General features: G+C 47.2%; 1 protein-coding gene across 24 annotated transcripts in view; it reads right to left on the reverse strand.

Annotated features, from left to right (window-relative positions):
* Positions 1 to 26,980, reverse strand: part of LRCH3 (leucine rich repeats and calponin homology domain containing 3) — a 516,524-nt gene that overhangs the window by 332,433 nt on the left and 157,111 nt on the right. For all 24 annotated transcript variants that reach the window (XM_085635769.1, XM_085635764.1, XM_085635771.1 and 21 more), the window contains exon 2: positions 4,908 to 5,052. In XM_085635769.1, the coding sequence (XP_085491895.1) occupies positions 4,908 to 5,052 (145 nt within the window). The remainder of the gene's footprint in view (positions 1 to 4,907; positions 5,053 to 26,980) is intronic.

Here is a 26,980-nt window from a genome sequence, read left to right on the forward strand (position 1 = left end):
GAACCCCTGGCAACTGGATCAGGCCAGAACAAGTTGTTGATCACTTAAGTAAATAGGACTTTGTGACAGTGTTTCGTGTTTCCAGGGTTAATAACAAGCAGAGCATTAAGCCAGTGAGTGATGGCTCTAAGCAGGTAGGAAAGAGTATTTTGACAGCGTGCCCGGCTTCCTCATAGGTGCTTGATGCCACATGTGGCTTACTTGTTTCTTTACAGACTCTCTACTCCTTCTTAGAAACAAAAGCCAATGCTTCCTGTAGGGAGGAATCCCCCTTGTACTTCATGCAGAAACCTTGTTGTAACTGTCGCCTGTGTGCACCAGATGTGTGTTCCCATCTACGTGGGGTCAATGGAGACTGGTCTAAGCCCCAAGAAGGAAAGGTTGGGCTAGGTTCCCTTCATCTGGAGGTCTTGATCAATGTAAAGCCAACATTCCTAATGCAATTTTCCATCTGATAGAAACACTACATTCTGAATTGTCTGACTATTTCTTGTAAAAATAAAGGATTACTCTATTCCAGCAAACTTAGCTTACAAACTATAGCTTTCATGCTTGGATCTCCTGAATCTGTCTCGTTATGTAGGCTTTAAATTGTTCCGACAATATCCATGGTCTTGCTCTTCTTATATTGTAGGGTCCAAGCAAAAATTAAAGCCGGCCCATATCGCAGTTGGTGAATTTTCTAGACAATCTAAGCTCTCTTTCAATAAGTATCAAAAGGAAAAGCAGAAGCCCTTTATAGAAAATAGTAACAATAGATTTCCGCCAACTCTTCATAAGCTTTCAACGTGGACAGACAATACATTCAGGGTAACTTCTGTACTCTGTGAAATGAAGACAAGGTGTATCCTATAACCAGTGAAACTACAGGAATTATTTTAGAAAGGGCTGATTAAAGACTCCTCTCAAAGGATACTGATATCAATGCGGTCTGGCGAATCATCTGATGCGTCAGTAAAACTATACCCTGAAGATTAAAATGTTAGATTTCAAATTTCACTTATGAATAATTACAGAGACAGGGCAAATTTGCACCCTGAGCCTAACAATAAGCTACCTTCTATGCTGATCTCTGCTGCCCGAACCTACAAATATAACAAAAAGGGAGAATGGTATACATTACGCAAAAGCTCCACCACCTGCTGTTGGAAATGTATTGTCCTGTTCTGCTCAGAACCAGCCCTAAGAAAATATAGAGTAATTGATAATTTTGCTATAAAACAAATTATCATTTGTCCAACTATGGCAATTATATGGCCAACTATTAAAGGAAATTGATATGTAATCTGCAAAAATATTCAAATATCATCTCTGCACGGGTGGATGCAAGATGTTGTTTTGTTCACTCATGGCAGGGGCAGAGCGCGTTCAGTTTGTGCTGCTGAAGTTTTATTGGTGGGAGTCCAAGGGATAAGTCAGAGAACCAAGAGCAGCTACAGAAATAAATACTCTAGTTTTGGAACACACATCCCTTGTGTTATTTGCTATGATTTGGTGAAGGCTAGCAGACCCAGCCCTCCCAAGGCATCAGCATATTACAGAATGAATAACTGGATATAGTTCACTGCCGCTGACCTGCTTGCTGCAGACTAAATAGGTCAGTTCCCATGCCATCAGCAAAATTCAAATTAAGTGCTTATCCCAATCACAGAAGCTGCAAGTGACTTTGTGACAGTACCAGCTACAGCAGTACGACAAGGAAGGAAGATCCCGCAGAAACTAATGCCTATACAGAAAATATGTCAGAGTACATCACCACAAGTGAATCTTGTCATATCATGGAATCTCACACCGCTTTGCTATTATGCAATCCTCATGGAGGTTAGCAGGTTACCCTCAAACAGCATTGTCTGATTGCCACTCATTTCTTATCTATCAAAAGATTTGGGTTACTACCCCTAGTATTTAAACAAAGTAGCAAAACTTTAGTCAGCAGGTTTGTAAAGACTTACTGGATGTCATCATGAGCGTTGGCTGTCTAGACCCTACATATCAGACACGATTCCAGTGCGGAGAGGGACTAGGCAGGGATGCCCTCTGTCCCCCACTCCTCTTCGCGCTCGCCATAGAGCCACTTGCAGAGACAATCAGCACTCAGCTGGGAGATGGCATTCCCCTGGGAGATGGTATACATAGGGTGTCGCTCTATGCAGATGACCCACTGGTATACCTCAGTGACATTGAAAATGTACATCAGCAGCTAGCACAGATTCTGCGGGGTTTCGCCGCTCTCTCAGGGTTGAAGGTAAATGCTGATAAAACTTGCATATACTCCTTCAATGAAGGGAACCGTGACCCAGGCCTTATCCTTGATGGCGGGGAGGGTTCAGTGGAGGGCGAACACGTTCAGCTATCTAAGCATAAGAATATATCGGCAGACTGTGGACCTGTTTGATGGCAACTTGGGTAGAGCACTAGCAGCTATCAGATCCCAGATGCGGTTTTGGAGCACACTCCCACTCACAGTGACCGACAGAGTGACAATTGCTGTAATGGTGACTCTCCTGAAGCTCTTATACTATTTTACGAATCTGCCACTATACATTCCCGCTTCCTTTTTCAGCACGCTGGAGAACGTGATCAGGGACTTTATATGGGGCAGTGCCCGGCACAGAGTAGCGATAAAGAAATTGTATCTACCTACGGATTGGGGAGGCTTAGCGACTACGAACTTTGAGCAATACTACTTGGCTGTATAGCTAGGTGGATGGCCGATCGACGAGTCGATACTGCCACCATGCAACTGCCCTACACACTTCCGCAACTGATAAGACTATTCCACCCTGGTGTGAACGCAAGACCTCCGGAGCCCCTACTGTACGGGGTGGCGTATAAGTGTTTTCGCAGGAGCCTCTACCCAACTAGAAATAGGACACCCTACACACGAGCGCTGCCTCTGGAGGGATCTCCCAGAGGCCAGACACAGATTACAGTTGCCGAACTTCGGGGCTGGCATGATGGGGGAATTCAATCCCTAGGAGACCTGTATCGCGATGGAACGCTCATCCCCTACACAACAGTAGCGGAGGAAGAGGGGCTACCTCCGGGACAATTCCTTTTGCACCGCTCATTAGCAGCTACACTCACAACTAAGTGGGGCGACCTCACAACTGAGCCACAGACACACCTCACCATGCAATACCTACACGTCATGGGCCAGGGTAGACCTCTCACGCAGTGGTTCGTGGCCCCGCTTAGGCAGCATGCAGCGGTCAGTCTAGGTTCACTCCGGCGTAACTGGGAGCACGACCTAGGTCGCCAATTCTCAGATGCAGAGTGCACTCTGGTATTGGAAGCCCAGTACGCATCCCCAGAAACATGCGGTTCCGACAAATTCAGTACTACATAAATCAGAGAGCATATATCACGCCCGCTAAAGTTAACAGGTACTTTAACCGCACGGATTCCACCTGCCCAAGATGTGCCATCATCGATGTAGATCTGATACACATGCTTTGGGGCTGCACTCATCTTCACACATACAGGAGGAAGGTGGCAGATGCTCTGTTTGCCTGTACTGAGTGCGCAATACCCTTCGAATGGCCAACCTACATCCTACACCAATACCACAGAACCCGCAGTACCAAAGTAACGTCCAGATTCCTAGATTTAGGGATAGTGGTAGCCAAAAGGTTAATCACTAAGAGATGGAAGGCACCAGATCCTCCGCCAGCACAGGCATGGCTCCGCTCTATGCTCGCATGGGCCAAAGCAGAGAGTATCGCAATTAAGCGCGAAGACATCGTGGTTATACATAAGATCCCTTTAGCTCTGAGTTGGGATGCAATACTGATTGAAATGCAACTAAACATGTGCGATGGGAGAGTCTCCCAGTGTCCGACCCAGCAGACTGAAAGCACATACACGCTCTGCAGCGCTAGACTAGCTGAGACACCTGGTCAATTGCCATAGGTGGCACATATACACACATGCCCACACGACACCGGGTGGGGAGCGGGCACGCGGATAGCAGTCACAGTCAGATATGAATCCGAACAGGGGGACTGATGGGGTGCTCTGAGATTGTTTTGTTTTTATAGTCCCGGCTATATTTCTTTAATGGTCCCCATACAGATACTATGAGTCATCACACGTCACGAGACAAGTTATAGCAAAGCATCGTGGCTATGGGAAATGTGCCCGCGTCTACATAGGTACGATAATGTAACATAAGTATAGCTTGCCTGTTGCGCTTAGGTAACACCTACTCTACAAATCAGCGCAGCACTAATGTCACTGGAATGTGTGTCATGTAACAAATGTCTTTCCCTTGAGATGTGATGTACGTATGGTAATTTGTTGATAAAACTGAAAATCCAATAAAATATATATATATTTTTTTTTAAATGAGAATTAGCTGTCTAGATTAATGGCTACCAAAAAGTCCAGGTGAAAGTACACAGACATGTGGAATTTCTGAGAATCTCATAATTGCAATGGGTCCTGCAAATGCTGTTAATAAATGCTACAAAATAAAGTGGATATTCGTAATAAAGTCCTACGATGGACACTAAGTGGATGGAGAAAGTTACTTGAGACCAAATATATTTGGAGTCTTGGAGGGATCCTCTAGGGAGGAGATGCCATCTAATGGCCATGTTGCCCATATTGGAAAGCGGTGCTCTAGGTTTGACTCCCCGCCTCAGCATTAAACTAAAGAAAAAAAGTTCATGGGATCCTGGGAAAAAAGATTTCCTTGCGCCTAAAAATGTGAAATCCAATTTTAAATATGTAAAGTAAGCTGTGTAATTTAACGATTTCTATCCCCACATGATGTTCACAATTGTGTATACTAGCCAATCAACCACAATAATGGACAGTGCTACGCTGCCCCCAAGCTGGATTCACACAATGTACCATTATATAGCACTGAAACACGTGAATGACTGGGTGACAGAGAGGGTTACCTGATATTAAGAAACGTCAGGGCCTGGAGGTTGAGGATCGCCTCTGGGATATAGCGAATGCAGTTCTGATACAGGTTGAGGCTCTCCAGTGATACATAGTGGCAGACCTCAGCCGGAATTTCAACCAGCCGATTCCGGGATAAATCTAAAAGAAAAAGTCAATTTTCATTAATTAAGCTCATAAAGACCACAATTTACACAATATAAGTTTGCAAAATGTACATCCAGTGGTTACAACACATCCCACAGGCAAAATGTAGTCAAGGCTCCTATAGAACAACCTCTAGCTTAACAAGAGTCTGTTTTAATCCTGGTTAAGCCTGTCTGGAGGAAGCCCACCAGGCAAGTCTTTGAGTCACAATGTTTTTTTAATATTTATTTTTGTTAACATTTTGCTTAAGAACAGTACGTTTTCATACATACATATCTTTGGGTGACAATGTTGATGCACTTTACTCACCATCACCAAAAAGAATACATGATTGAAATATCCTGCATTTAGATCCATTAGAAAAAAAAGAAATCAACTTAGCCCAGCAAGGGCCAGAAGATCTCATTCTTTAAAGTGATAGTGTTTGTTTGAGAGACACAAAGACATCAACCTCACCTCAAGTTACTTGCAAAACTGGCTAAGCTTCATTAAGCAGCACTTTACAATAAGTCAGCATATATATACATCAAATGGCTCACTTTAACAGACCTTCAAACAAGGAAGAAAAGGAGGAGGACAGTATACAGCAGTATGTGGAGGCAAATCACCTTGTCATATGTGGGTGCAACACGCCAATTCAAATCCCTTGTCTAGTCTTATCAGAGGAAACTATTCAGACTCCAAAAGGAAAAGCAAAGCCAAAATCCAACTTACCCCAAAAATCAAAATACAGCAATATGTTTTGTCATTAAACTTCCCAAATAAGGCAAACGATAGCTGCTATTTGTTAAAAAAAAGATACAAAATGATTGGCATGACATTTGTTTGTAAAATGGCAGCATTTAGAAAAAGCAAAATACTTCTAACACATTTTATCCATTATCCAAAAGTTTTTAAAGCTTTTAAATAACTTGTACAACGTCTTAAAAATATGCACAAGGGAAAATCCTAACCACAAAAAATACCCTTTTCCAGGAAATCCCTGTTCGCTGCCATAGGCTGTAAAACCACTCAGGAGCCAGTAATAGTAAACCACCAGCTGAAGGCCACAAAAAGAAGAAATCTAGCCCAGCCTCGAGTAACAGTCAAACCTGACTTGAGGTGGGAGTCTCTACTTGAGCTTTTCCTTTATCCCCACTTCGTCTAGGGTGTCTTCAGCTAGGCAAGGATGAGGACAAGGGTGATCTTCTGTTTGGTCCAGTTAAGACGCGGTGAGACCCAAGGGCCAGCCCATGACGCCACTCAACACTAGAGCATGCCTCACAAGCTTCGCTCCCTCTCTACCATCACCCACCCATACATTCATACGGAACCCACCCAAAATTACCACAGGTCTGCACTCAACCCATGCACAGTCAATAAACAAACAGCTTTACCACTACCTACCTCTCACTGCAACAATATCAAATCAATAAGCATCTGTTATTCAATCTGAGATGCCCAATTGTCTTTACAAAAACACATTTTTATGTTAAATACACACTGTGCTTCATGCTGTTCATTGCTTGTTTACAGTTATGCAGGCATCAGACAGCCTTATCAACACTAAAAATAATCACACCATCTTTGTTCAACTTAGTTCGCCTCACCTTCCCCATCGAGGCTCAGGTCTACATGAAGGTCTTTTCTCGCCTGGACATTGACAGCCTGGGGAAGTGCAATTCTCACACTGCAAATCGTCTACCCCCAGAGCTCGTCAGAGGGAATACACCAACATCAAAATACTTGCAGGGTATCCGAGGCGGGTGCCTGGGGGCCTGCCGGAATGATTTCGTGGTGTTCCACGCATGCTATGCATCTAGTTTAGGTATCATGAGAACACGCGCTTAGATACGAGACTGTGAGTCACGGCTGAGCCACAGCACATTAACGTGAGGGACAGGGGGCGGACGGGTGGTGGGAACAGGGCTATGCACAACGGAGCTGGTCTAGGTTCGAGGTGGTTGAGGTTTTCCATGGGGTTGTTGTTCTATTACCATTTGTTGAAAATAGTTGCGGATCTGGTTGAGAGACTTACTGGGGCAATTTGATGGACTAATGCAGAGGAATGGTGGGTTGTGCATCGTACTGTTTAAGGCTTGAACTGTGACAGGGGTCCTGAGGCATTGGACAGAGCTATCAGTCGATGAGCTGTTTGATCATGTCCCTAGCATGTGCGATGTGTAATGCTATTGACACTAAGAGTTCCGACTACGGAATGCATATGCCAGTGAGCTGTAAGTTTGCAACTATGTTTACGAAATCAATAAAGATAGATTTAAACAAAAAATCAAAATCCTTGCAGGGTACATTAATTTGTGTATGTGTGTGTGTATATACATGCGGGGTCGAGGGAGACCTGAAATAGAATAAATGAGCCCTATTCCTGCCTATCTCAAGTACGTGCCTCTTCAATGGAGTTGGATGTTTCTTTTGATTATATATATATATATATATATATATATACACACACACACACACACATATATATATATACACACACATATATATATATATATATATATGTATATACATATATATACACACGCGTGTCCAGCGTGCTTCCAGCACACCGCAGGTGCTCGTTAATCGTCCAAGCGTAGACATGCAAAGTTTTCCGTGTTTTCTTCCACACAAAGACGGCACTCCTCGTAGTGCTTGATTAATTAATGTATTCTTTAGCAGACACAAGAGTCTACGCGTTTTGGCTCCTGCTGACCCTTGTTTGCGACGCTTCAATACAATATCAATAGCATTGTGTCTGCTAAAGAATAAATTAATCTATCAAGCACTACCAGGAGTGCCATCTTTGTGTGGAAGAAAAAGCACGGAAAACTTTAATTGGTGTGTGTGAGAACAAGACCGCCATTCGGTCAAAACGCGTCACACGGGGTTTATGAATTAATAAATCCCCTTTTGTCCACGTACTATTGTATTTTTTGCCTGAGTGCGCGCTCCAGAAATATATATATATATATATATATTAAGCCAAGGTTGCCCATATAGGAGATGTCACACAGAGAAGAGTTAGCGCACTCACATACACGGCGGTGACAAAGTCGCTGCTCTCGCTCATATCCCTCGATTCACCAAACGCGTTTCGGGCGGTGAGCCCTTGATCACTGGTGCAGACAAACACGGAGGCAGCTTCTGTTGTAAGGAAACCATTTTATTTGAATTAAGGTCCCGCCCCAATGGGCGTCGTCAGGCATTGCATTGTGGTAGATGCAGTCAATATGCTTGTAAGAACCCCAGGTTATCCAAAGTACACCCAGGTGGGCGTTGCTGCCCCGTTGCAGGTATGGAGATGTGCTCACTGCAGTTCCTTTAGCACCAATATCCCCGAAGATGAGGCCTCCTCAATTCCACACGGCGCTGTATTAAAACGCCAGGATCCGCTAAAATTAGCGGCGGGACATCTGGGCAACCTTTTGGGAGATTAGAGATTAGAGATTAGAGATAGATATATATATGCGCGATGGGCACCTGCTTCGCCCCCAGTTATGCTAGCCTACATCTTGGCTGGTGGGAGGAGCAGGTGCTCAGGGGCCCGCCATTGGAATGACAATATACTTTTATGGGTATGATTTATTGATGATGTTTGAGCTGTGGCAGGGCACGGAAGCATCAATTGAATCTTTCATTAACGAGATAAATTGTAATATGCTTAATCTGAGATTCACTGGACAATATAGCAAATCCTGTATAGACTTTTTAGATATAAGAGTAAAAGTAGTCAATGGAAAACTAGAAACAACTGTTTTTAGGAAACCTACTTCAGGGAATACGATCTTACATGCTGGGAGTGCCCATCCTGCCCCTCTTATCAGGAGTATTCCCTTTGGTGAATTTCACAGAGCTAGGAGGACATGTAGTAGCTTTGAAGAATATTTAAAAGTAGAAGAGGAAAGGAGCCAAAGATTCTTACAAAGAGGTTACTCACAGGATGTGATAAAGGGGGCAGCTTTAAAAGCAAGAAAACTCGACAGAAAGAAAGTTTTATTCGAACCCTCAAGGTCAGAACAAAGGAAAAAGAAAAACTTCAAACAAGGGCCATGCGATTGCAGGTTTATTACAACGTACAATAAAAATCATAGAGAAGTTAGAACCATTTTAAATAAACACTGGCATTTGATAAAAAATGATGCAGTACTTGGCCCAAAAATGAAGAAACATCCTGAGATCAGTTTTCGCAAATCAAAATCATTGATGAATCGTATTGTGAACAGTTAATTCATTGAAAGTAAGAAATCAGGACCACCCACATGGTTGACACGGAAGATGGGTTTTAAAAAGTGTTTTAAATGCAAGGCATGCCAGCATGGAGTGAATCAGACGCATTTTAAGACATTTTTTAACAAAACCATCAATATTAGAGGATTTTTAACGTGTAGATCTAGTTTTGTGGTCTACGCTCTACAATGCCCCTGCCAAAAAATGTACATAGGGAGTACCACCTTACCAGTGTTCAAACGAGTTTTGCAACATAGAAGAGCGATTGTGAACAAGGATAGAACATATCCAATCGCAAGACACTTTGAAACATTCCATCAAAGTGATCCCACCGGTTTACAATACAGTTGTATTGCAGAGATCCCTAAGAAAAGACGGGGAGGGGATAGAGAGAGAGAACTTCGTACATTAGAAACCTACTATATCTTGGAGTTTGATTGTAAGGAACCACAAGGTTTGAATGTGGATGAGGACCTACATACTTATTTGTACTAAGGAATCTTTAGATTGATAAAGAAAATAGAATTTAGAAGTGTAAAAAGTCAAATTAACTGAAAGAAGGAGGAAAAAGGGAAATATAAGATAATAATGAATAGAAATCTTCTAATATTTCCCTATTGTGTTGAAATACAAAAATGTCGTACATTAATGGACTATTTGTTTAAAGAGGAAATTAAATTGTTTTAAAGTGTAAAGAGGGACTTAAACGCTTTTTGGTTTTAGGGTTAGGAGCATATATATATTTTTAAATTTGTAGGTTTAGAGAATATAGCTTTCTCATAAAATAATGTTTCAAAGTGATGTTTCATTTGAAAAAATAGAACCCCTTTTTTAAAAATAAGTATATACTTTACGTGGTATACACTTTGAAGCACTAAGCATTTTAATGTAAATGTTATGTAGTACTGTAGAAAGGAAAAAAAGTTAATATTAATGTGGTAATTGATTTACTTGAAGCACTAGCACTTTGAGAGAAATCTGAACCTGGAGTATATGTTTACATTAATAAGCACTAGCACTTTGTGAACAAATGAATATTTAAAAAGAAAAAGGTATATATATGCACCTTAATGAAATAGTATTGTTCCTAACCAATAGTAGAAGGATGGGAGAGTAAAAACAAGGAATGCAATATAGGCACTAGCCGATTAATACTGAACATGAACTACCTTGTAAATACGAGGAAAGGTTTAAATTTACCAATGTTTTTTTTTCTCTGCCAAGCTATATGTGAACATTATGTAATTCCCTGTAAAGACACTTATGATGAAATAACATGTGTTTATGATATTGAAAAGCTCTGCGTCAAAGCATTTTTTCAGAATGGCAATGGAGAAAACAGGCAAAAAAGTAATGTAACGAAAACCACTTCAAAATGGTGACAGCGTTTCCCTACCTTTTACTGTGTTGATGAAAAACTGGTAGTCCCTCATTTATGTTGTTTGTGATAAGTGTTTTTTCTATAATCAGAAAGGAATGGTTGCTCACTATCGTGAACAAGGAAGCGAGAGGCCATCGAAACGCGTTGATGTGAAGTAACTCGTCAATAAAAGAAGCTGTGAAAGAAAACCCCTTGGAGTGCAGCGTGGTTACTATAAAGCTGTTCGGAACCCTATGACTAACTGACTGAGTCAAACTGACTGACTGAGTCAAACTGACTGACTGAGTCAAACTGACTGACTGACACACACCACACACACCCACCCACCCACCCACCCACCCTCACCTCCTTCGTTCCTCTGGCGAAAGTCACGGCACCACAACGGGGTAAAGTTCAAATTTCATTTATTGAGACACCATTGTGCAAAAGTGCAAGAGTTAGGACGGCCTACGCGTTTCGGCTACCATAGCCTTCTACTGGACCATAGAGTCCCCAACGTCTAGACAGTATTTAAAGTGCTATGTGCTATTGCCCTTGTTTGTGTTTATTACAAACACTAGACTGTTAACCTCAACAAAATAACATGGCACAAATCTGTCGCCATTTTTCCTCTTCTTTTCACTGTGAAGTACATTTAAAGGATAAAGTGCAAGTGCCTTATATTCATCTAAGAATTTTTTCCTCTAAGAATTTTTTTGAATCGTCATTTCTACATTCATACATTTGTATATCCAACCAGTAATTTGTCACAACACCAATAAGAGAAGGGTAAGAAAATTACAATTACAAAAGTTGCGATCTCTTAAAACCTTTTCTAATCCTGCCATTGACATTCTTTTTCTATCTCTTTTTGGCTCCTCTTTGATGATTTTCAGGGTGTCAACCACGCATCTTCATCTACCCATGTTATAGTAAAGTACTTTTGAAAAGAGAATGCATTTTGACATTTACCATCTCTTATATAGAGCAGTTTGTGAATGGATAACAATTTACTAATTCCAATAATGACAAGTGCCCCAATTAGACGTTCTTACTCTGCATCAAATTTTCTCCCAATACTGAAATTAATGACCATCATTTTGATCTTATACAGTTCCTACATTTTGTCTGGTAATTGTAATGAAAAATAATAATAATTCTTCATTCTTTTTCTTTGTAAAGTACATATCCAGATCTGTATGTTCGAAACTTTTAAGTCCATTGCTTGATGCATGTATACTAGTTATTCCACCATTTCATATAAAGATACAGGTAGTGTGCATACAACAACTTATAACATGAGGATCCAATTCATACCCCATCTTCCTCTTAAAAAATGTTCTACATGATTTTAACAATCTACTTATTCATTTATCAAGTCCACTGTCCAGGTTAGACAACGAAGTTCATTAATACATATTTACAAGACAATCCGACTCATGAGCAAAAAAGAGAGAGAGATGAGAAAGAGAATTAAATTAATCTTGAAATTCAAAACAGATCAGATAGTGTTCCTTGATTTTTTACAGATGTACAAATAATTCAGCATCAAGATTATGTCCGTGTGGATATTCCGTACCCATCGCTAATATTAATCTTGATTCCATTTTACGCAGTTTTAGGGTTCGATCACCACCTCTCTCAGCAGGTTTCACAATTCTAATTCCTGAATATCTCAATTGGCTGCTATCACTTTGATGGTATTTGTGAAAATGTTTTGCCATTGGGTAGTTCGGATCTTTATTTGTTATAGCACGTAGATGTTGCAAAATCCGTAACTTTAATTTGTTGATGGTGCTACCCACATAGTATTTTTTACAAGGACACACTAATCTGTAAACTATATATTTTGACTCGCATGTTATGTGATCTAAAAAAAAATCTGTTTTGCCATTTTGTAATTCATAGTTTGTTATATTAGAGCCATGTTCACATGCACGACATTTGGCACATTTCCAGAACCCTGGTGTATTTAGCCATGAGATCTTTTTTGGCTCTCTTTTCTCCAGATGACTTTGAGTTAAGACGCTGTTCTTCGATAAGTTATACTGGGATGAACTGTTAAACTCTCTTTCAATGTATCATCTAGTCGTAGAATTTCCCAATTCCTGCTTATCACTTTTTTAAGAGCTCCACTTTGATTATTAAAATCCATGATTAGACGTGTTGTGTTGTCTGTTGTGTCCCCTTTTTCATCTGGTTTTCTTTTTGAGGGTACTAAGATCAGTTTGTTTTCTCAAATAGACCTTAGATTTTGCATTCATAATCACATCCAATGGATATCCCCTCTCCAAGAAACGACAGCTCATCTCTTCAATTTCAAGTTCTAGATCTTCAATTTCCGAGAAACTTCTTTTTGTCCTTAGCATTTGGCCATAGGGTATGCTCCATTTTAAATTCAGTGGATGCCCACTATTGGCATGTAATATGCTATTACATGACGTCGATTTTCGATGCATTTTGGTGCATATCCTATTATTCTTGAAGTAGACTTCTACATCTAAGAAGATGATACTAGTGTCACTTATTGCAGATGTGAAGTCCAAATTATAGTAATTTACTTCGAGAGAGTCAATGAAGGCTTGCAGGTCTACACGGTTCCCATCCCATATAACGAACAAATCGTCAATGAAACGACACCATGTTTTTATGTGTTTTTTCCTTTCTTTTTCCAAAACCTCAGTTTCCCATACGGCCATCAATAAGTTTGCATACGGTGGGGCAAAAGATGTCCCCATTGCCGTACCTTGCTTCTGCAAATAAAGGTCACCCAGAAAGAGGAAAACATTGTGTTGCAGGCAATGTCTATTAACATGGCAGTATGTTCCAAATAGTTGATTGATAGTGATTGCAGGAACTGTTGTACAGCTTTTGTTCCATCATCATGTCTTATTGAGGTGTATAACGAAGAAACATCTATCATTGCCATTAAAAATCCTGTTTTCCATACAATCGTACTGATTTTATTTAGAAAGTCCATTGTATCTCTTAGGTACAAGGGCAGACTGGTCACATAATTCATCAAGAAAATATCCACAAATCTGGATGTTGTTTCTAAAAGTGATCCTATCGAGCTGACTATTGGTCTTCCCGGTGGCTTTGGATTGCTTTATGCACTTTCGGTAGAAAGTAAATCGTCGCTTTGATGGGGTGATCTGTTTTTAAATAAAGATATTCATCAAAATCAATTAAACCCTTTACTTCCATCCGAGTATATACACACACACACACACACACACACACACACACACACACACTTTAAAACATTGTAATAATCCACTTTTAGAAGACGATTGGATTTAACATAGGCCTTTCACAACAAATAATTCAGATCTAATGTCTTTGCTGTGACTTTATATACTGAACTGATCAGACCTACTATATATCTCAAATGTGTAACCAACGGCATGTCACACTAAACCCAGGGCTACTGGATTGAGCCCAAGCTTTCCAAGAAAACAAGAAGTGCAACAGAAGCACTCTTTCAGAGGAAACATAAAACCTCTTCCCAATCAAATATGTTTTTGCTGTACTTCGAACAATCAACATGTGAGTGGAGACGAAGCCCATCTCTCAGTAGTTACTGTTAATTTGGAAACGTTTGTGACAGCGGCACGGTCAAGCAAGATCTAAAAATAATACACTGAAGCACACTCCGATGCCAAATCCACTGATTTCTAGAAACCACCCCAAGTCAATAAGACATCCCTCAAAACCGAAGTTCTGTAGGTGCGAGCATAGATCCCAATACGGTTCCTTAAAACAAAGGTACCCGCTTTAAAGTTCGCATGGCTCTGCTAAACACTGTTCATCTCTGAGTGCCGGCTTTTGTAGTCTTGCCCAGGCTACAGGTGATATACTCAAAGTTAGACTTGAGACCAAGAGCACAATGAGGGACTCTGGAGACTCCAACCTTTGGTTCCCAATGGTTATAATAAACAAAGTTAGCTTCCCGTAAAGTACCCACTTCCTTCCAACACACTCATTTTGAAGCTCTCATACGAAGAAGGGTGCACACAACCTAGAGCAACACCACGACTAATTCCATGATTAACGAATACAAAAAGTACAACCAAAAACAGCATTACATTAGAGACCGGGATACTGACATTCTCAAGATGCCGCAACATGGTGCTGGTAAAGCATGACACATGAGAACCAGGTAGTTGTGAGCTCAGGCAGTTGGCTCTGGTTGGGAAAATATAATTATTTTAATTACGAGCTGACGGTATCGTGTAGGGCTCAAGAGCTGGCCGGAGGAGATGCTCTGTACAAACCTAAGATTGAAGATTGTCATGCCATTATTGAATATAGGGATGTAGAGACAAAAGGCCTGTACTACGGGTGAAGACAAAAAAGAATGAGTCCTTGTGAAAAATAAAATGTGTACTTGTGTAAAAGAAGAATGTGTCGCTCATGTAAAGCGCTCCAATACTTTGGGCTGAGTCCGTGCTATGTAAAACTGCCACAAACAAAATAGACCTGCAAGGAGGAGAGGGGGGAGGAGGGCAGATTCTAACTGCTAGACTTACATTCTATCAGACTTGTTCCAGTCCATTGCAACATACTGTGCTTCTATGCTGAGCGCCGAGGACCCACATTATGTCCATTATGGCTTGAGCTCAGGAGACTCTTGGAAGCCAGGCAAGCTAGCGCTGTGGCCCTGCACACTCCAGGCCGTGTGGAGACGTGTGTTCCTACTATCCATGAGCCATCTACAGCTCTACCCTGCAGTCATCACCTACTTGAATCACAGGGTTGTGTGCTGGGGTGTTACCATCACCCCTTTAGGGTCCTCTTTGGGGTTGCCTTCCCTTGTAGAGAAAAGCCCTCTTGGCAGCAATCATTTGCAAGTAGGACAGAGGCATCTGGAAAATGTGTGGAATGACTTCGCGAGCACAACAAACAAGTAGAGCAACAGAGGCACTTGCCGATGGTAAACACTGTAAACACCACTCAAGCAGGGGTCTCTATTACTGCACAGGACTGTCCTAAAAACAGCTCAAGCATTCTATCACATAAAAGGCACGTTAGGCTGTTTAACTCCTTATATTCAGGTAAACACATCCTAGCGATGAATACTGAGAACTCTAGTCCAGCAACTTCCACCACTCTACTATTGCAGTAAGGCCACATCAGATTAACAATCAGTGACATGCTGTGCCACTGTTGACAGAATTAGGAAAGGAATAGCTTAACCTTCAAATGCCGGGAAGGTGGGGGGGATAATCTGCATCCAAAGCATAAGTCTGCACGATGTACAATAGTTGCAGCCTGACCTAAACAAGAGCTTTGATGGGAAACGTTAATATTTACATGAATTTCCAGCTGCCAATAAAGCATAAATGCCACAAAATAAATGACCACATAATATTTAAACATTTCTCTAGCTTCGCATCCAATCAAAAATATGCACACACATGTGCTGCCCCGCGCTGGTAACTTACAGGATAGCACCGCGTTTGCAGTGGGTCTCACTGCCTATTTCGTAACCATGGAAGCTAGAGAGCCTCACCAACTGTTATTCAAACAAGCATTGGCATAGCCAATGGGTCTCGCTTTTGGGACCTTATAAGTATTTAGCTATGCAGCACAATATCCCTGGTGCAATAACATCAACTGTTGAATGGCTAAAAACTTATAAGGTCCCAAAGGCGAGACCTATTGGCTATGCCAATGCTTGTTTTTAGAGGCCTGGAATGCAGTTTTAGATGTAGGCTGGTAAGAAAGGTACCAACCCGAGGGCCAAGGTCTAGAGAGAAATAAGATAGAAGAGAGGTGAGTTATAATGAGATGGCACAAATAGAAAGGTGAAGCACAGAATGACAGGTCTGGTAAACAAAGTAGCGAGGCAGAGAGGCAGGTAGAGCCGGTGGGATGAAAAATAGAAAGATATGAGAAGTAGAGAAAAAAGAGGTGCAGATGAGGTAGAGAGATGAGGCTAATAAAGAGGAAGGGTGAGGGAGAAGTAGAGAATGGTGAAATAGGGAGAGAGAGACAGAGGTAAGACATGTATTAAACGAGCGAGACATTGGAAGCAGAGAGAGTGAACGGAAACAGTGAAGGAGATAGAAAGAGATGAAAGCAAAGGGAGTGATAGATTGAGTGGATGAGGTAGAGAGCATTGTAGAGAGAAATAAATAAAATAATGGGAAAGGTGATGGAAAGAGGACAAATAAAGAGACATAGAAGGCCAATAGGTAAGGTAAATTGAGAGGCTAGATAGTGTATGAGAGGTGGTGAAGAGAGAGATGAGGCAGTGAGTTGTGAGGCAGAGAGAGAAATGAAGATAATAAGTGTTCAAAATAGCACGAAACTGTTCGAGTAAACATGAAATGATGCATGGAATGAGGCCTGGGGACATGCCCTTTGTTTATTTCATTTCCCACGTGTTCTGAGTAAGCAGCGCTGTAACTTTTGCCTCCCCTTCCCCTGTCGTCTTTTTCAGCCTCACACAGGGAACGTCACAATATGCAGTGTCGGCTTATACCGATAAAAAAGGAGTTTTGAGTGACATTTTTATCCACCGCAAGTTTTTCTTGTTGCAAGTTGTTGCTTTTTAAATGTTCTAGTACTTAATGCTGTTTTTTATGTAGCTGCTTGGTAATAGAATGCATTAAAACTGGATATGAATTTTGCTTGCTAGAAAGGCAGCCGCCTCACAAGCAAATAGCGTTTTTTCCTTCTTTTTTCCCGAAACGGCAAATCAGTTTGATTAATAAAAACAGTGCTCAATGTCCTGTTTTTTAACGAGCACTTTAAGTGCTGCTGCAACTGCACATATTGGATGTGGGCCATATGAAAACAAGCATTGGCATAGCCAATAGGTCTCGCTTTTGGGACCTTATAAGTGTTTAGCCATGGAACAGTTGCATAACTAAATACTTATAAGGTCCCAAAAGCGATACCTATTGGCTATGCCAATGCTTGTTTATAGAGGCACTACAGTTGAAGATTCTAAGGGTGGAAGAGCACTGCTCCGTTAGCAAGCATAGGCACTACAGCGCTTCCAGCTTCAAAAGTAACTGCAGACACAAAAGAACATGGAAGGGGGGGGGGGGTAAGTGCTAAAGCAACACAGGGAAGGCTGGCATATGGTGATCACTTTCGCGGCCGCTTTGATGTCCTCAGTGGCCGTGCGGCTCACTGAGAACATCAAAGCGGCCGCGAAAGTGATCAGCAGGCTGCCAAATGGTGCGCGCGCCCGGCGCACATGCACTGTAGTTGGCGGCCTGAAAAGCACTCGTTTGCACTTCCAAATCCCGCTCTCTATAGCTCTCGCCAGAGCAGCGCTAAAGCGCTGGCTCAGGCGAGACCTAAAAAAGGCTAGTGCCATAACGCTATGAGCTTAAATTCTAGCAAAGTGCGTTGTGGGACTGAGTCGTCTTAATTCGCAAAAAAAAACTATCAGAGGCTGTGAAAATACGTTCCTAATTAAGTCACAAAGTGAGCACATGTCGAAGAAAACACGGGCGGGACATCGAACCAAGGATGGGAAAAGGCTTCGTGGGTAAGTGGTTCTACACCACAGCACACAGCAAGAGAGATTTTATGCACTTTCCAAAAAAACATTGTTAAAATATCACAAGCCCCCAAAAATTATATAGGTCACCTCTCGGGACTGCTGCGTAAAGAAAATCATCCTTTCAGACTTTTAAAGTGTGTACTAAATTTATCTCGGTGAATATTTTCAGAAAAATCTGCCACGGCTCCACTTCTTGGCACTCTGAATTTAGCATGTATGCAAACACATCTGATGCAAGCCGAAAACTCATAATTTATGCATGGTTTAGTTGTGGTGTGCACGTAGGCGGTGACGCTTAGTTCTATTGAGGTGTGCACACAGGCAGTGCTGCGTGGTTCTGTTGTGGACACAGGCAGTGATGCGTGGTTCTGTTGTGGTGTGCACGCAGGCAGTAGTGCGTGATTCTGTTGTGGTGTGCACACAGGCAGCCATACCTGGTTCTATTGTGGTGTGCACAAAGGCAGTGATGCCTTGTTCTATTGTGGTGTGCACGCAAGCAGTGATGCTTGGTTCTGTTGTGGTGTGCACGCAGGCAGTGATGCTTGGTTCTGTTGTGGTGTGCACGCATGCAGTGATGCTTGGTTCTGTTGTGGTGTGCACGGTTCTGTTGTGGTGTGTGCGCAGGCGGCGAAGTCTGGTTCTGTTGTGGTGTGCACGTATGCAGCGATGTCTGGTTCGGTTGTGGTGTGCACGTAGGCGGCGATGCCTGGTTCTGTTGTGGTGTGCACAGAGGCAGCTATACCTCGTTCTATTGTTGTGTGCACGCAGGCAGTGATGCCTGGTTCTGTTGTGGTGTGCACACAGGCAGCCATACCTGGTTCTATTGTGGTGTGCACGCAGGCAGTGATGTCTTCTTCTATTGTGGTTTGTACGCAGGCAGCAATGCGTGGTTCTATTGTGGTGTGCACGCAGGCAGTGATGCGGGTTTCTATTGTGGTGTGGGAAAGCCCACTTTGCTAGCTCTTTAACAACGGTCTACAATAGTGACCCGAAAATGAAACCGGCAGTGTTGTAAAACACTGTCAAAAGATTCTAGTTCTGTCCAATAGATGGCTACATTACTACACATGAAGTACACTGGACATACAATATCACGATTGAAGTAATCAATAAAAGGTGTCTGATAGGTTCGAGAAAAAAATATTTTTTTTTAGATGAAAGTAGCCACTATAATGTATTATATTTAAAAGCGGAGGGACCAAATTTGGAGTAAAATAATACAAAGCTAATGAGACCCATACCACAGTGCTGAAGGCTCAGATATAGGATCATGCAATGTACCGATTTGTGCTCTCACTTTCAGGCAAATAGAGGAGTGCAACACACCAGAAATACAGATCTTGAAAGGTAGACAGAACACGAAAGAATATTATGGAAATTACAAAATAGGCAACAACATATGATATTTTGGCATGCGTGTATCTTACATTATCTGGACTCGATGGCTTCATAGCCTTTCCATACTGGGTGAGGAATCTGGCAGCAGAGTGATGCGATCTGTGGTGGGGGAGGGAATTGAAGCGGAGAGAGGCACGCAAGGCTTAATGAGCCTTGACAGGAACGGCTGCGCGCGTGCACGCAAGCTTGAGGCCAGGAAAAGCCTCTGTTAGCACTTTGAAAACCCCCTTACTAAAAGTCGAGCAAGCAGAGCATGAGCTGCTCTAGGCTCGACCTAAAAACGTGGTGGATATAATCAAATGTCCCTGCAGTCTCTTATGTGGGCATGACAACGAGAAAAATACGTACTAGAATAACAGAACACCGCAGCGCCATTCGGTGTAAAACTGGAGCGCTAGGTGGCGCTAGCCAAGATGGCCGCGCCGAGGTAGAGCTCTGCGATGCCTGACCCCTCGCATCCGTTCTGATCCTGTTGCTGCTGTCCTGGGCGCACTCCGACCCCTGATATCTGCTGCGGAGCTGTAACCCCACCCTCGCTGCAACTTTGGGCCGTGTCCGAGCCTTGGGGGCTGAGTTCTGCCGCCTGAGAGCGGCACCGTTGCTGAGGCGCGTTTTCGGCCGGTTCTTCGGCCGGCAGCGCCTGCTACGAGCGCCCGCGGCGTCACACGTGTGACGTGGGCCGCCGTCTGCTGGCGACTGGACTGAGGCGGAGGACGCCCGCAGAGACGAACTTTGGCTTGGAGCGCGCTGCGGGTGAGTCGGTGGGGGGGGCGACGGCTTCTACGCGCCTCCCCGGACCACCCCGGCCCCGATCGGCGGGCGGGCCGGCCCGGGTGCTGAGAGCCTAAGTGACCGGGACCGGGCCCGGCTTGGTGATTCCCGCCTCCTTGCGCGTCGTAGCGCCTTGGCCTGTGGGCCGGTGTGCCCTCCTCTGCCCCTCCTGCCCTCCGCTCTGCTTGCCAGGTGGGGATTTGCTGCTGGCGGGGGGGGAAGCTTGGCCCTTCCTGGATCTCCCGACGGGGACGCTACGCTGGACTGTTCCGCCTGGTGCCATTAGTTCGACACTGCTGCTGAGGGGACCCCCCCCTCGCCCACGGAGCTGTGTCAGGGCTGGAAAGGGGCGCCCTGCGACATCTACGCCCCGGGAAGGATCGAGCTGTGGGTCCCGTGCTGGGGAATAGCGGAGCTCCGAGCTGCAGGACTGCCCCGACGGGCTGGGGCCGTGTGCGGCGCTGGTGTGGCCCGTGTGTCGCAGCTAGCCTGGGGGCCCTGGTTCGGGGGCTGAGCCGTGAGGACCCACCATGGGCAAAGAAAAAGGCCCGAGGCAGCCGGCGGCATCCCACCAAACGAAGATTGACCGCTACGCGACCCCCGACCCCCCCGGGGGCCAGCGGGGGGGCAGCGCCCGCCCCCAACAACGACCTGGCCACCATCCTCCACGCAATCGATGCATCTCGCACCTCTCTGGAAGGGATGGTTGGGGAGGTGAAGGTTGACGTCGCGCTTCTGCGGCAGGATCTCCGCAACGCCACGGCCCGCATCACGGAGGCGGAATCGCGGATCTCCGCGACGGAGGACGACATCCATCAATTGCAGGACCAGGTCCGGGAGCTCACGACCCACTCCAAGGAACTGCACAGGCGGGCGGAGGATGCCGAAAATCGCGCCCGCCGCAACAACCTTCGCCTGGTGGGCTTTCCGGAGGGGATCGAGTCGGGCCGGGCCGACGACTTCCTAGAGGCCTGGTTTAAATCCTGGATGCCGGCGGGCAGCTTGTCTACCTGGTTCGTGGTGGAGAGGGTGCATCGATCGCTGGCGTCCAAGCCTCCGGTGGGGGCCCCCCCACGTCCCTTTATTCTTCGGATCCTTAACTTCCGGGACAGAGATGCCATTCTGCGGGAGGCTCGGGTGAGTGGCAAACTGGCATATAACAACCACACCATTATGATTTTCCCGGATTACACCCGGGAGGTCCAAGAGCAACGCCGCTCATATACGGAGGTGAAGCAAAAGCTGCGCTCCCTGGGCCTTCAGTACCAGCTCCAGTTCCCGGCCCGCCTCCGACTTGTCTTTCAGGGTAAGACGCTGTTCTTCGACACCCCCAGGGCGGCCTGGACATGGCTTAACGAGGAGAGGCCCCTGCGACAGCTGGACGGGGGGCAGTCCGTTGCGGGCCCCGGGTGCCCTGTGGTGGCTGGGTCCCAGCGGCCGCGGCGCGGGAAGCGCACACGCTCCCGGCAGCGGCGGGGCGCCGCCATCGCCAAGGTCCGGTCAGCGAGCGCTTCTGGCAGACCAATGAGAGACTCTTCCGCCTCTTCCGAAGCCTCCTCCCGGGCGGCCGGGGGATCCCGCCGCCGAGCATCGCCTGGGCCAGCCGGGTCTCCGACCCCCCTCATCACGCGCATTGACTCATCGGACCTTTCCCGTAGTCCCGCTATATGACTTTCCCCTTGTTTCTCGCAGCTGCGGGGAAGGTGACTGCCTTGCCCGAGGGCGGGGGTGGGGGGCTCCACCATATTATACCTCCCAGTACCAGCCCAGGTCAGAACAATGTCATCCGTACTTCAGGAGGGGTCCACTACGCTCTTTATACCCGAGCACCCGAGCTTGGGGTCTTGTGACTGTTAGTTTGGTTCGGGCGACAGATGCTTCTGGTTTCGAAGTGTAGGGTGGGGGGTGGGGGGTTGGGGTTTGGTGTTTGTTTGGGGTCTCTCTTTATGAGACTGTTTTGTTTAGGTTTGCATTGTTGTTCGCTGAGCCTCTCATACAGCGCTGCGCGGCGCCCGGCGTCGTATCCCTTCATCCCGCTCTTCCTGTGCACTCTACTGCCGCTCACCTTTAACCACCGTCCGACCACTTCCCCTGGTGGAGCCCAACGGCCCCTCCGGGGCTTGCGCGCCCCGCGCCCCATCCCGCTGGCGCCCGGGTCCCCGGGTGTCCCCCCGGCGCTCCCTGCCTGCCCCCTTCCCAGCGCGCTTCTTTCTCACTGCTGCCATGGCTGAGTTAGCTCCCAAAGCCCAGGTGCGCATCCTGTCCTGGAATGTGAATGGCCTGCTGGACCGACTTAAGCGCACTGTCGCTCTCAAATACGCCCAGCGCGTGGGCGCTGACGTGATCCTGCTTCAGGAAACCCACCTCCTTGGTGAGAACTGCCCCTTTCTGGCGCGCTTCGGATACGACCGGGTGTGGCACTCCGGGTTCTCGCGCGGGTCGCGTGGGGTTGCGGTCCTCCTGCGCCGTTCCTTTCCCTTCGTGTTGGCCCGGGTGGTCCACGACTCCCAGGGGAGGGGGGTTGCGGTTACCGGCACGCTTGAAGGCCGACCTCTCAGCCTCTTGTCACTCTATGTGCCGCCCACGGGGCTGTCCTCGGCCTTGGCTCTGGCTGCGTCCTGGCTAGCGACTTTTCCGCCCGGCACTGTTGTCATTGGAGGGGATTTCAATGCCGTTTCGGCCCCACACCTCGACTCTTCGGGCCCGGTCTCGGACTCCCGCACGGCACGGGCGAGGCAGCTGGCCGGGTGGGCGGAAGCTCAGGGACTCTGCGACGCGTGGCGGCTCTGGCACCCACACGCGCGACAATACACACACACACCTCAGCCGCCCACCACTCTCAGGCACGTATCGACGCGATCTTTGTCCCCCCGGCCGACTGCCCGGGTATCCAAGACGTCCGTATCCTTCCCCGGGGGATATCCGATCATTCACCGCTTTTATTGGGCTTGGGCCCCCCGCCTCACGGGGCTCGCCAAATGTGGCGCTTCAATGCATGGTTCCTGCAGGACAAAACGCTCCGTAAGGAGGTGGGATCCGCGCTGGCCCTCTATTTTGGCGATAATGACGGATCGGTCTCCTCGGCGGGCACCCTCTGGGAGGCCTGTAAGGCCACGGTTCGGGGGGTTGCCAAGGCGCAGGTGGTGAAACATCGCCAGACACAGCTGCAGCGGCTCACGGCCTGCGAGGCTCAGGCACTGCGTCTGGAACAATCGGTTTCTGACTCCGGGGATCCGGCCGAGGCCCGGCAGCTACGGCTCCTACGCGAGGAGATTCGTCAGTGGTCGCTTGACGCGGCTAAACTTCTCTGGCAATCCTCGGTGGCGCGGGTATATGGCTGGGGCGACAAAAATGGGGCGCTCCTGCACCGACTGGTCACTTATCCCAGGGCATCGCGCATCATCCCGGCGGTGACCGACTCGGGGGGCACGCTTCAGTCCTCGTCCGTGGCTATAGCAGACGCTTTCGCTCAGTACTATTCACAACTCTACCGGGCAAGAGCTTCGGATCTGCCTTTGGCGTCATTGCTCACCGCTGGTAATTTACGCCTTCCCCGGCTGCGGCCCAGTGATTGGGAGAGTCTGGAGGTTCCCATCTCTCCTGAAGAGATCGGAGACGCGATAGGGCGCACATCCGCCGGGAAAACCCCGGGTCCGGACGGGTTCCCACAGGAATTTTATGCCACTTACAAGGAACACTTGGTTCCGCGGCTGGGTGCCCTATATGCGGAGGCGATTGAAAGAGGTTCCTTCCCGCCGGAGGCCGACGTCGCCACGATTGTGGTCCTGCCTAAGTCCACTCCACCGCCCAGGGACAGGTCGGCCTACCGGCCGATCTCTCTGATCAATACCGATATCAAACTGTATGCGGCGGTTCTGGCCCAGCGCCTGCGGCCCCTCCTGTCGTGCCTGGTGCACCCGGATCAATGCGGCTTTATGCCGGATCGGGGCACCCGCCACTGCCTCCGCCGCCTCCACGTAGCTCTGGCACACCGCCATCGCATATCTCCCTACCTCACTCTCTTGCTCGCCGACTTCGAGAAAGCCTTCGATTCGGTGGGATGGCCCTACCTGTTCGACGTATTAGCCCATATGGGCTTCGGTCCCAAGTTTGTTGGGATGGTGCAGGTTCTGTACGCGCGCCCTCGCGCTAGAGTGTTGGTTAACGGGGCGCTGTCGAGAGCGTTCCCGATAGGTCGGGGCACGCGGCAGGGGTGCCCACTCTCACCCCTTCTTTTTGCGCTCGCAATGGAGCCCCTTGCTGCCCTAATCAGAGCGGACCCTCTCATTCGGGGATGGGAATGGCCGGGCCTTGAGGCGGACAAGATCGCCCTTTATGCGGACGACGTTCTGCTGTACCTTGGCGACCCAGCGCGTTCGGGCCCTCGAGCTCTCCATATCTTGGGCCGCTTCGCCCACGCCTCTGGCCTCCGCCTCAATTCGCACAAGTCGGTCCTCGTACCCCTTCACCCCTCCCGGGAATGCTTCGACTGGCAGACCACGATTCCCCTCCGCCGGCTGTCCTTCAAGTATCTGGGCATCGGGGTCTCCCTCCTCCCGGAATTGAGCTGGGCGCTCAACGTGGCCCCTTTGGTCAAGAGAGCCAAGGCGGACCTTACTCGGTGGCATTCTCTCCCGCTGAACCCGCTGGGGAGAGTGGCGCTCTACAAAATGATGATCCTCCCCCGGTTTCTGTATATTTTGCAGAACACTCCGGTGTCCTTTCCGAGGTCGTGGTTTCGTGAGTTGGACGGGATGGCCACCAGGTTCCTCTGGGGTGGGAAGAGGCCACGGTTGGCCTTGCCGATCTGCCGCATCCCCACCTTTGATGGGGGGCTGGGCATGACCAACCTCTACCTTTACTATCTGGCCACCCGGCTTCTGGTCATTCATGACTGGTTTGGGGGGGGATGGTCCGATCCGGCCTACAGGGTGGAACTGGAGGCCTTGGGTCTCCCCAGTGTTCAGGACCGCATGTACGGCGCCCCGATTCCCACCTCCTGCCCCGATATCACCAAGGCGGTCTTCCTGGCTTGGCGGGCAGCACTCCGCCACACCGGGTGGACCGGGAAGCTGACGCGCGCCACCCCTCTCTGGCATGGGACATGGTTACGGGAGGTTGCGGGGTTGGAGGGTTTTGACCCGTGGGACTTGCTCGGCATCTCCCAGTTGGGAGATGTATGGCGGGGGGCGCGCATGTGCTCGTACTCGGAACTGCAGGCGCGTTTTTCTCTCCACCCATCCCAATTCTATAGGTACCTTCAATTGAGACACGCCATAAGGGCCCACACCCCGCTTGACATCCGGCTGCCGGACCATAGCCCCCCGGAGGCGCAGGTCCTGATGGGTAACCTAGGAAGGGGAGGCATATCCAGAATATATCGTTCCCTTGTTAACAATACCCCTGTGCCCCAGGAGAGTCTGAAGGAGCGCTGGGAGGAATGGGTGGGTCCTCTGGACGAGATCGATTGGCGGGAAGCCCTTATGGCTCCCAGGCTAGTGACGGCCTCCGCCAAACTTAGGCTCATTCAAATCTACTACCTGCACACGGCCTACCTTACACCAGCGCGCCTGCGCCGCGCGGGCCTCTCCACCGACGCAGCTTGCCCTCGCTGTAGCTTTGACCCGGCTGACTTCCTCCATATGGTATGGTCCTGCCCGGAACTGGAGGGGTATTGGCGTGGTATAGAGACTGACTTGACGGAGGTCCTGGGGTGGGAGGTACCGCACGACCCCAAACACATCCTACTGGGTATCACTGATGGCCTGGATGGCACACGCGCCGAAAAAGTGTTTCTCATGACTGCGTTAATGGTGGCAAAAAGGGACATTGCGGCAGCATGGAAACAGCCGCAGCCGCCTAGTCTGACCAGGTGGAGCGCGGGGGTGGACTGGTGTGCGGCGCAGGAGCGGACTCTTTACCAGGCTCGGGGCTGCCACAAAAAGTATCGCAGGGTTTGGGGGAAATGGTTAGGGAATGTATTGTGATTGGTAGGGTGGGGTGGGGCGAAAGGGGGGGGTGGTTCGGGGGTGGGGGGGCGGGGAAGGGGATTGATTCCCAGATGGGATTAATGTATAAGGTTGATCTGAAAGGCTCACTGTTTTTTGTTGCACAAGGAAACAATAAAAACTTGTTTATCAAAAAAAAACTGAAGCCACTAGAGTCTTTCCAAACTTTTCATGTTGGTGACACACCTTTTAGACAATCGCGACCTAGTGACACGGTAATGTGAGCGAGCGAAGCGAGCCACTTAAGGAGGATTCGGGGCGGTTCTCCCCCCGAGAAAAGTTTGAAAAAATAGTGGGCAAATGGTGCATTTTCAAGCAAATTCGAGAAAGCAGGAAGGTTAATAAAGAAATTGTGAATCTGTTCTAACAAAGACAGTGACTGGCAAAAGTGGGTGTAAGGTTAAGTTTGTGCCTGAAACAAGAATATAATCATGCACACATTGACACATGCCCCAGTGATTTACGGCACAAAAAGGGCGGGTGCACGCACTGCCAACCCTTTAAACAAGTTGGATGAGAAATGTACACTACCAGATCTAGAACCAAAAGAAGCCTTTGGAAAACAATCTACCAGGCCAACATTGTGGCTAGTGACGATGATCACACCCAAGCCAGTTCACACTAGAAGGGGGAAAGCCCATTTTGGAA

Source organism: Triturus cristatus, chromosome 11 (genome assembly GCF_964204655.1).
Source record: "Triturus cristatus chromosome 11, aTriCri1.1, whole genome shotgun sequence".
NCBI lineage: Eukaryota > Metazoa > Chordata > Amphibia > Caudata > Salamandridae > Triturus > Triturus cristatus.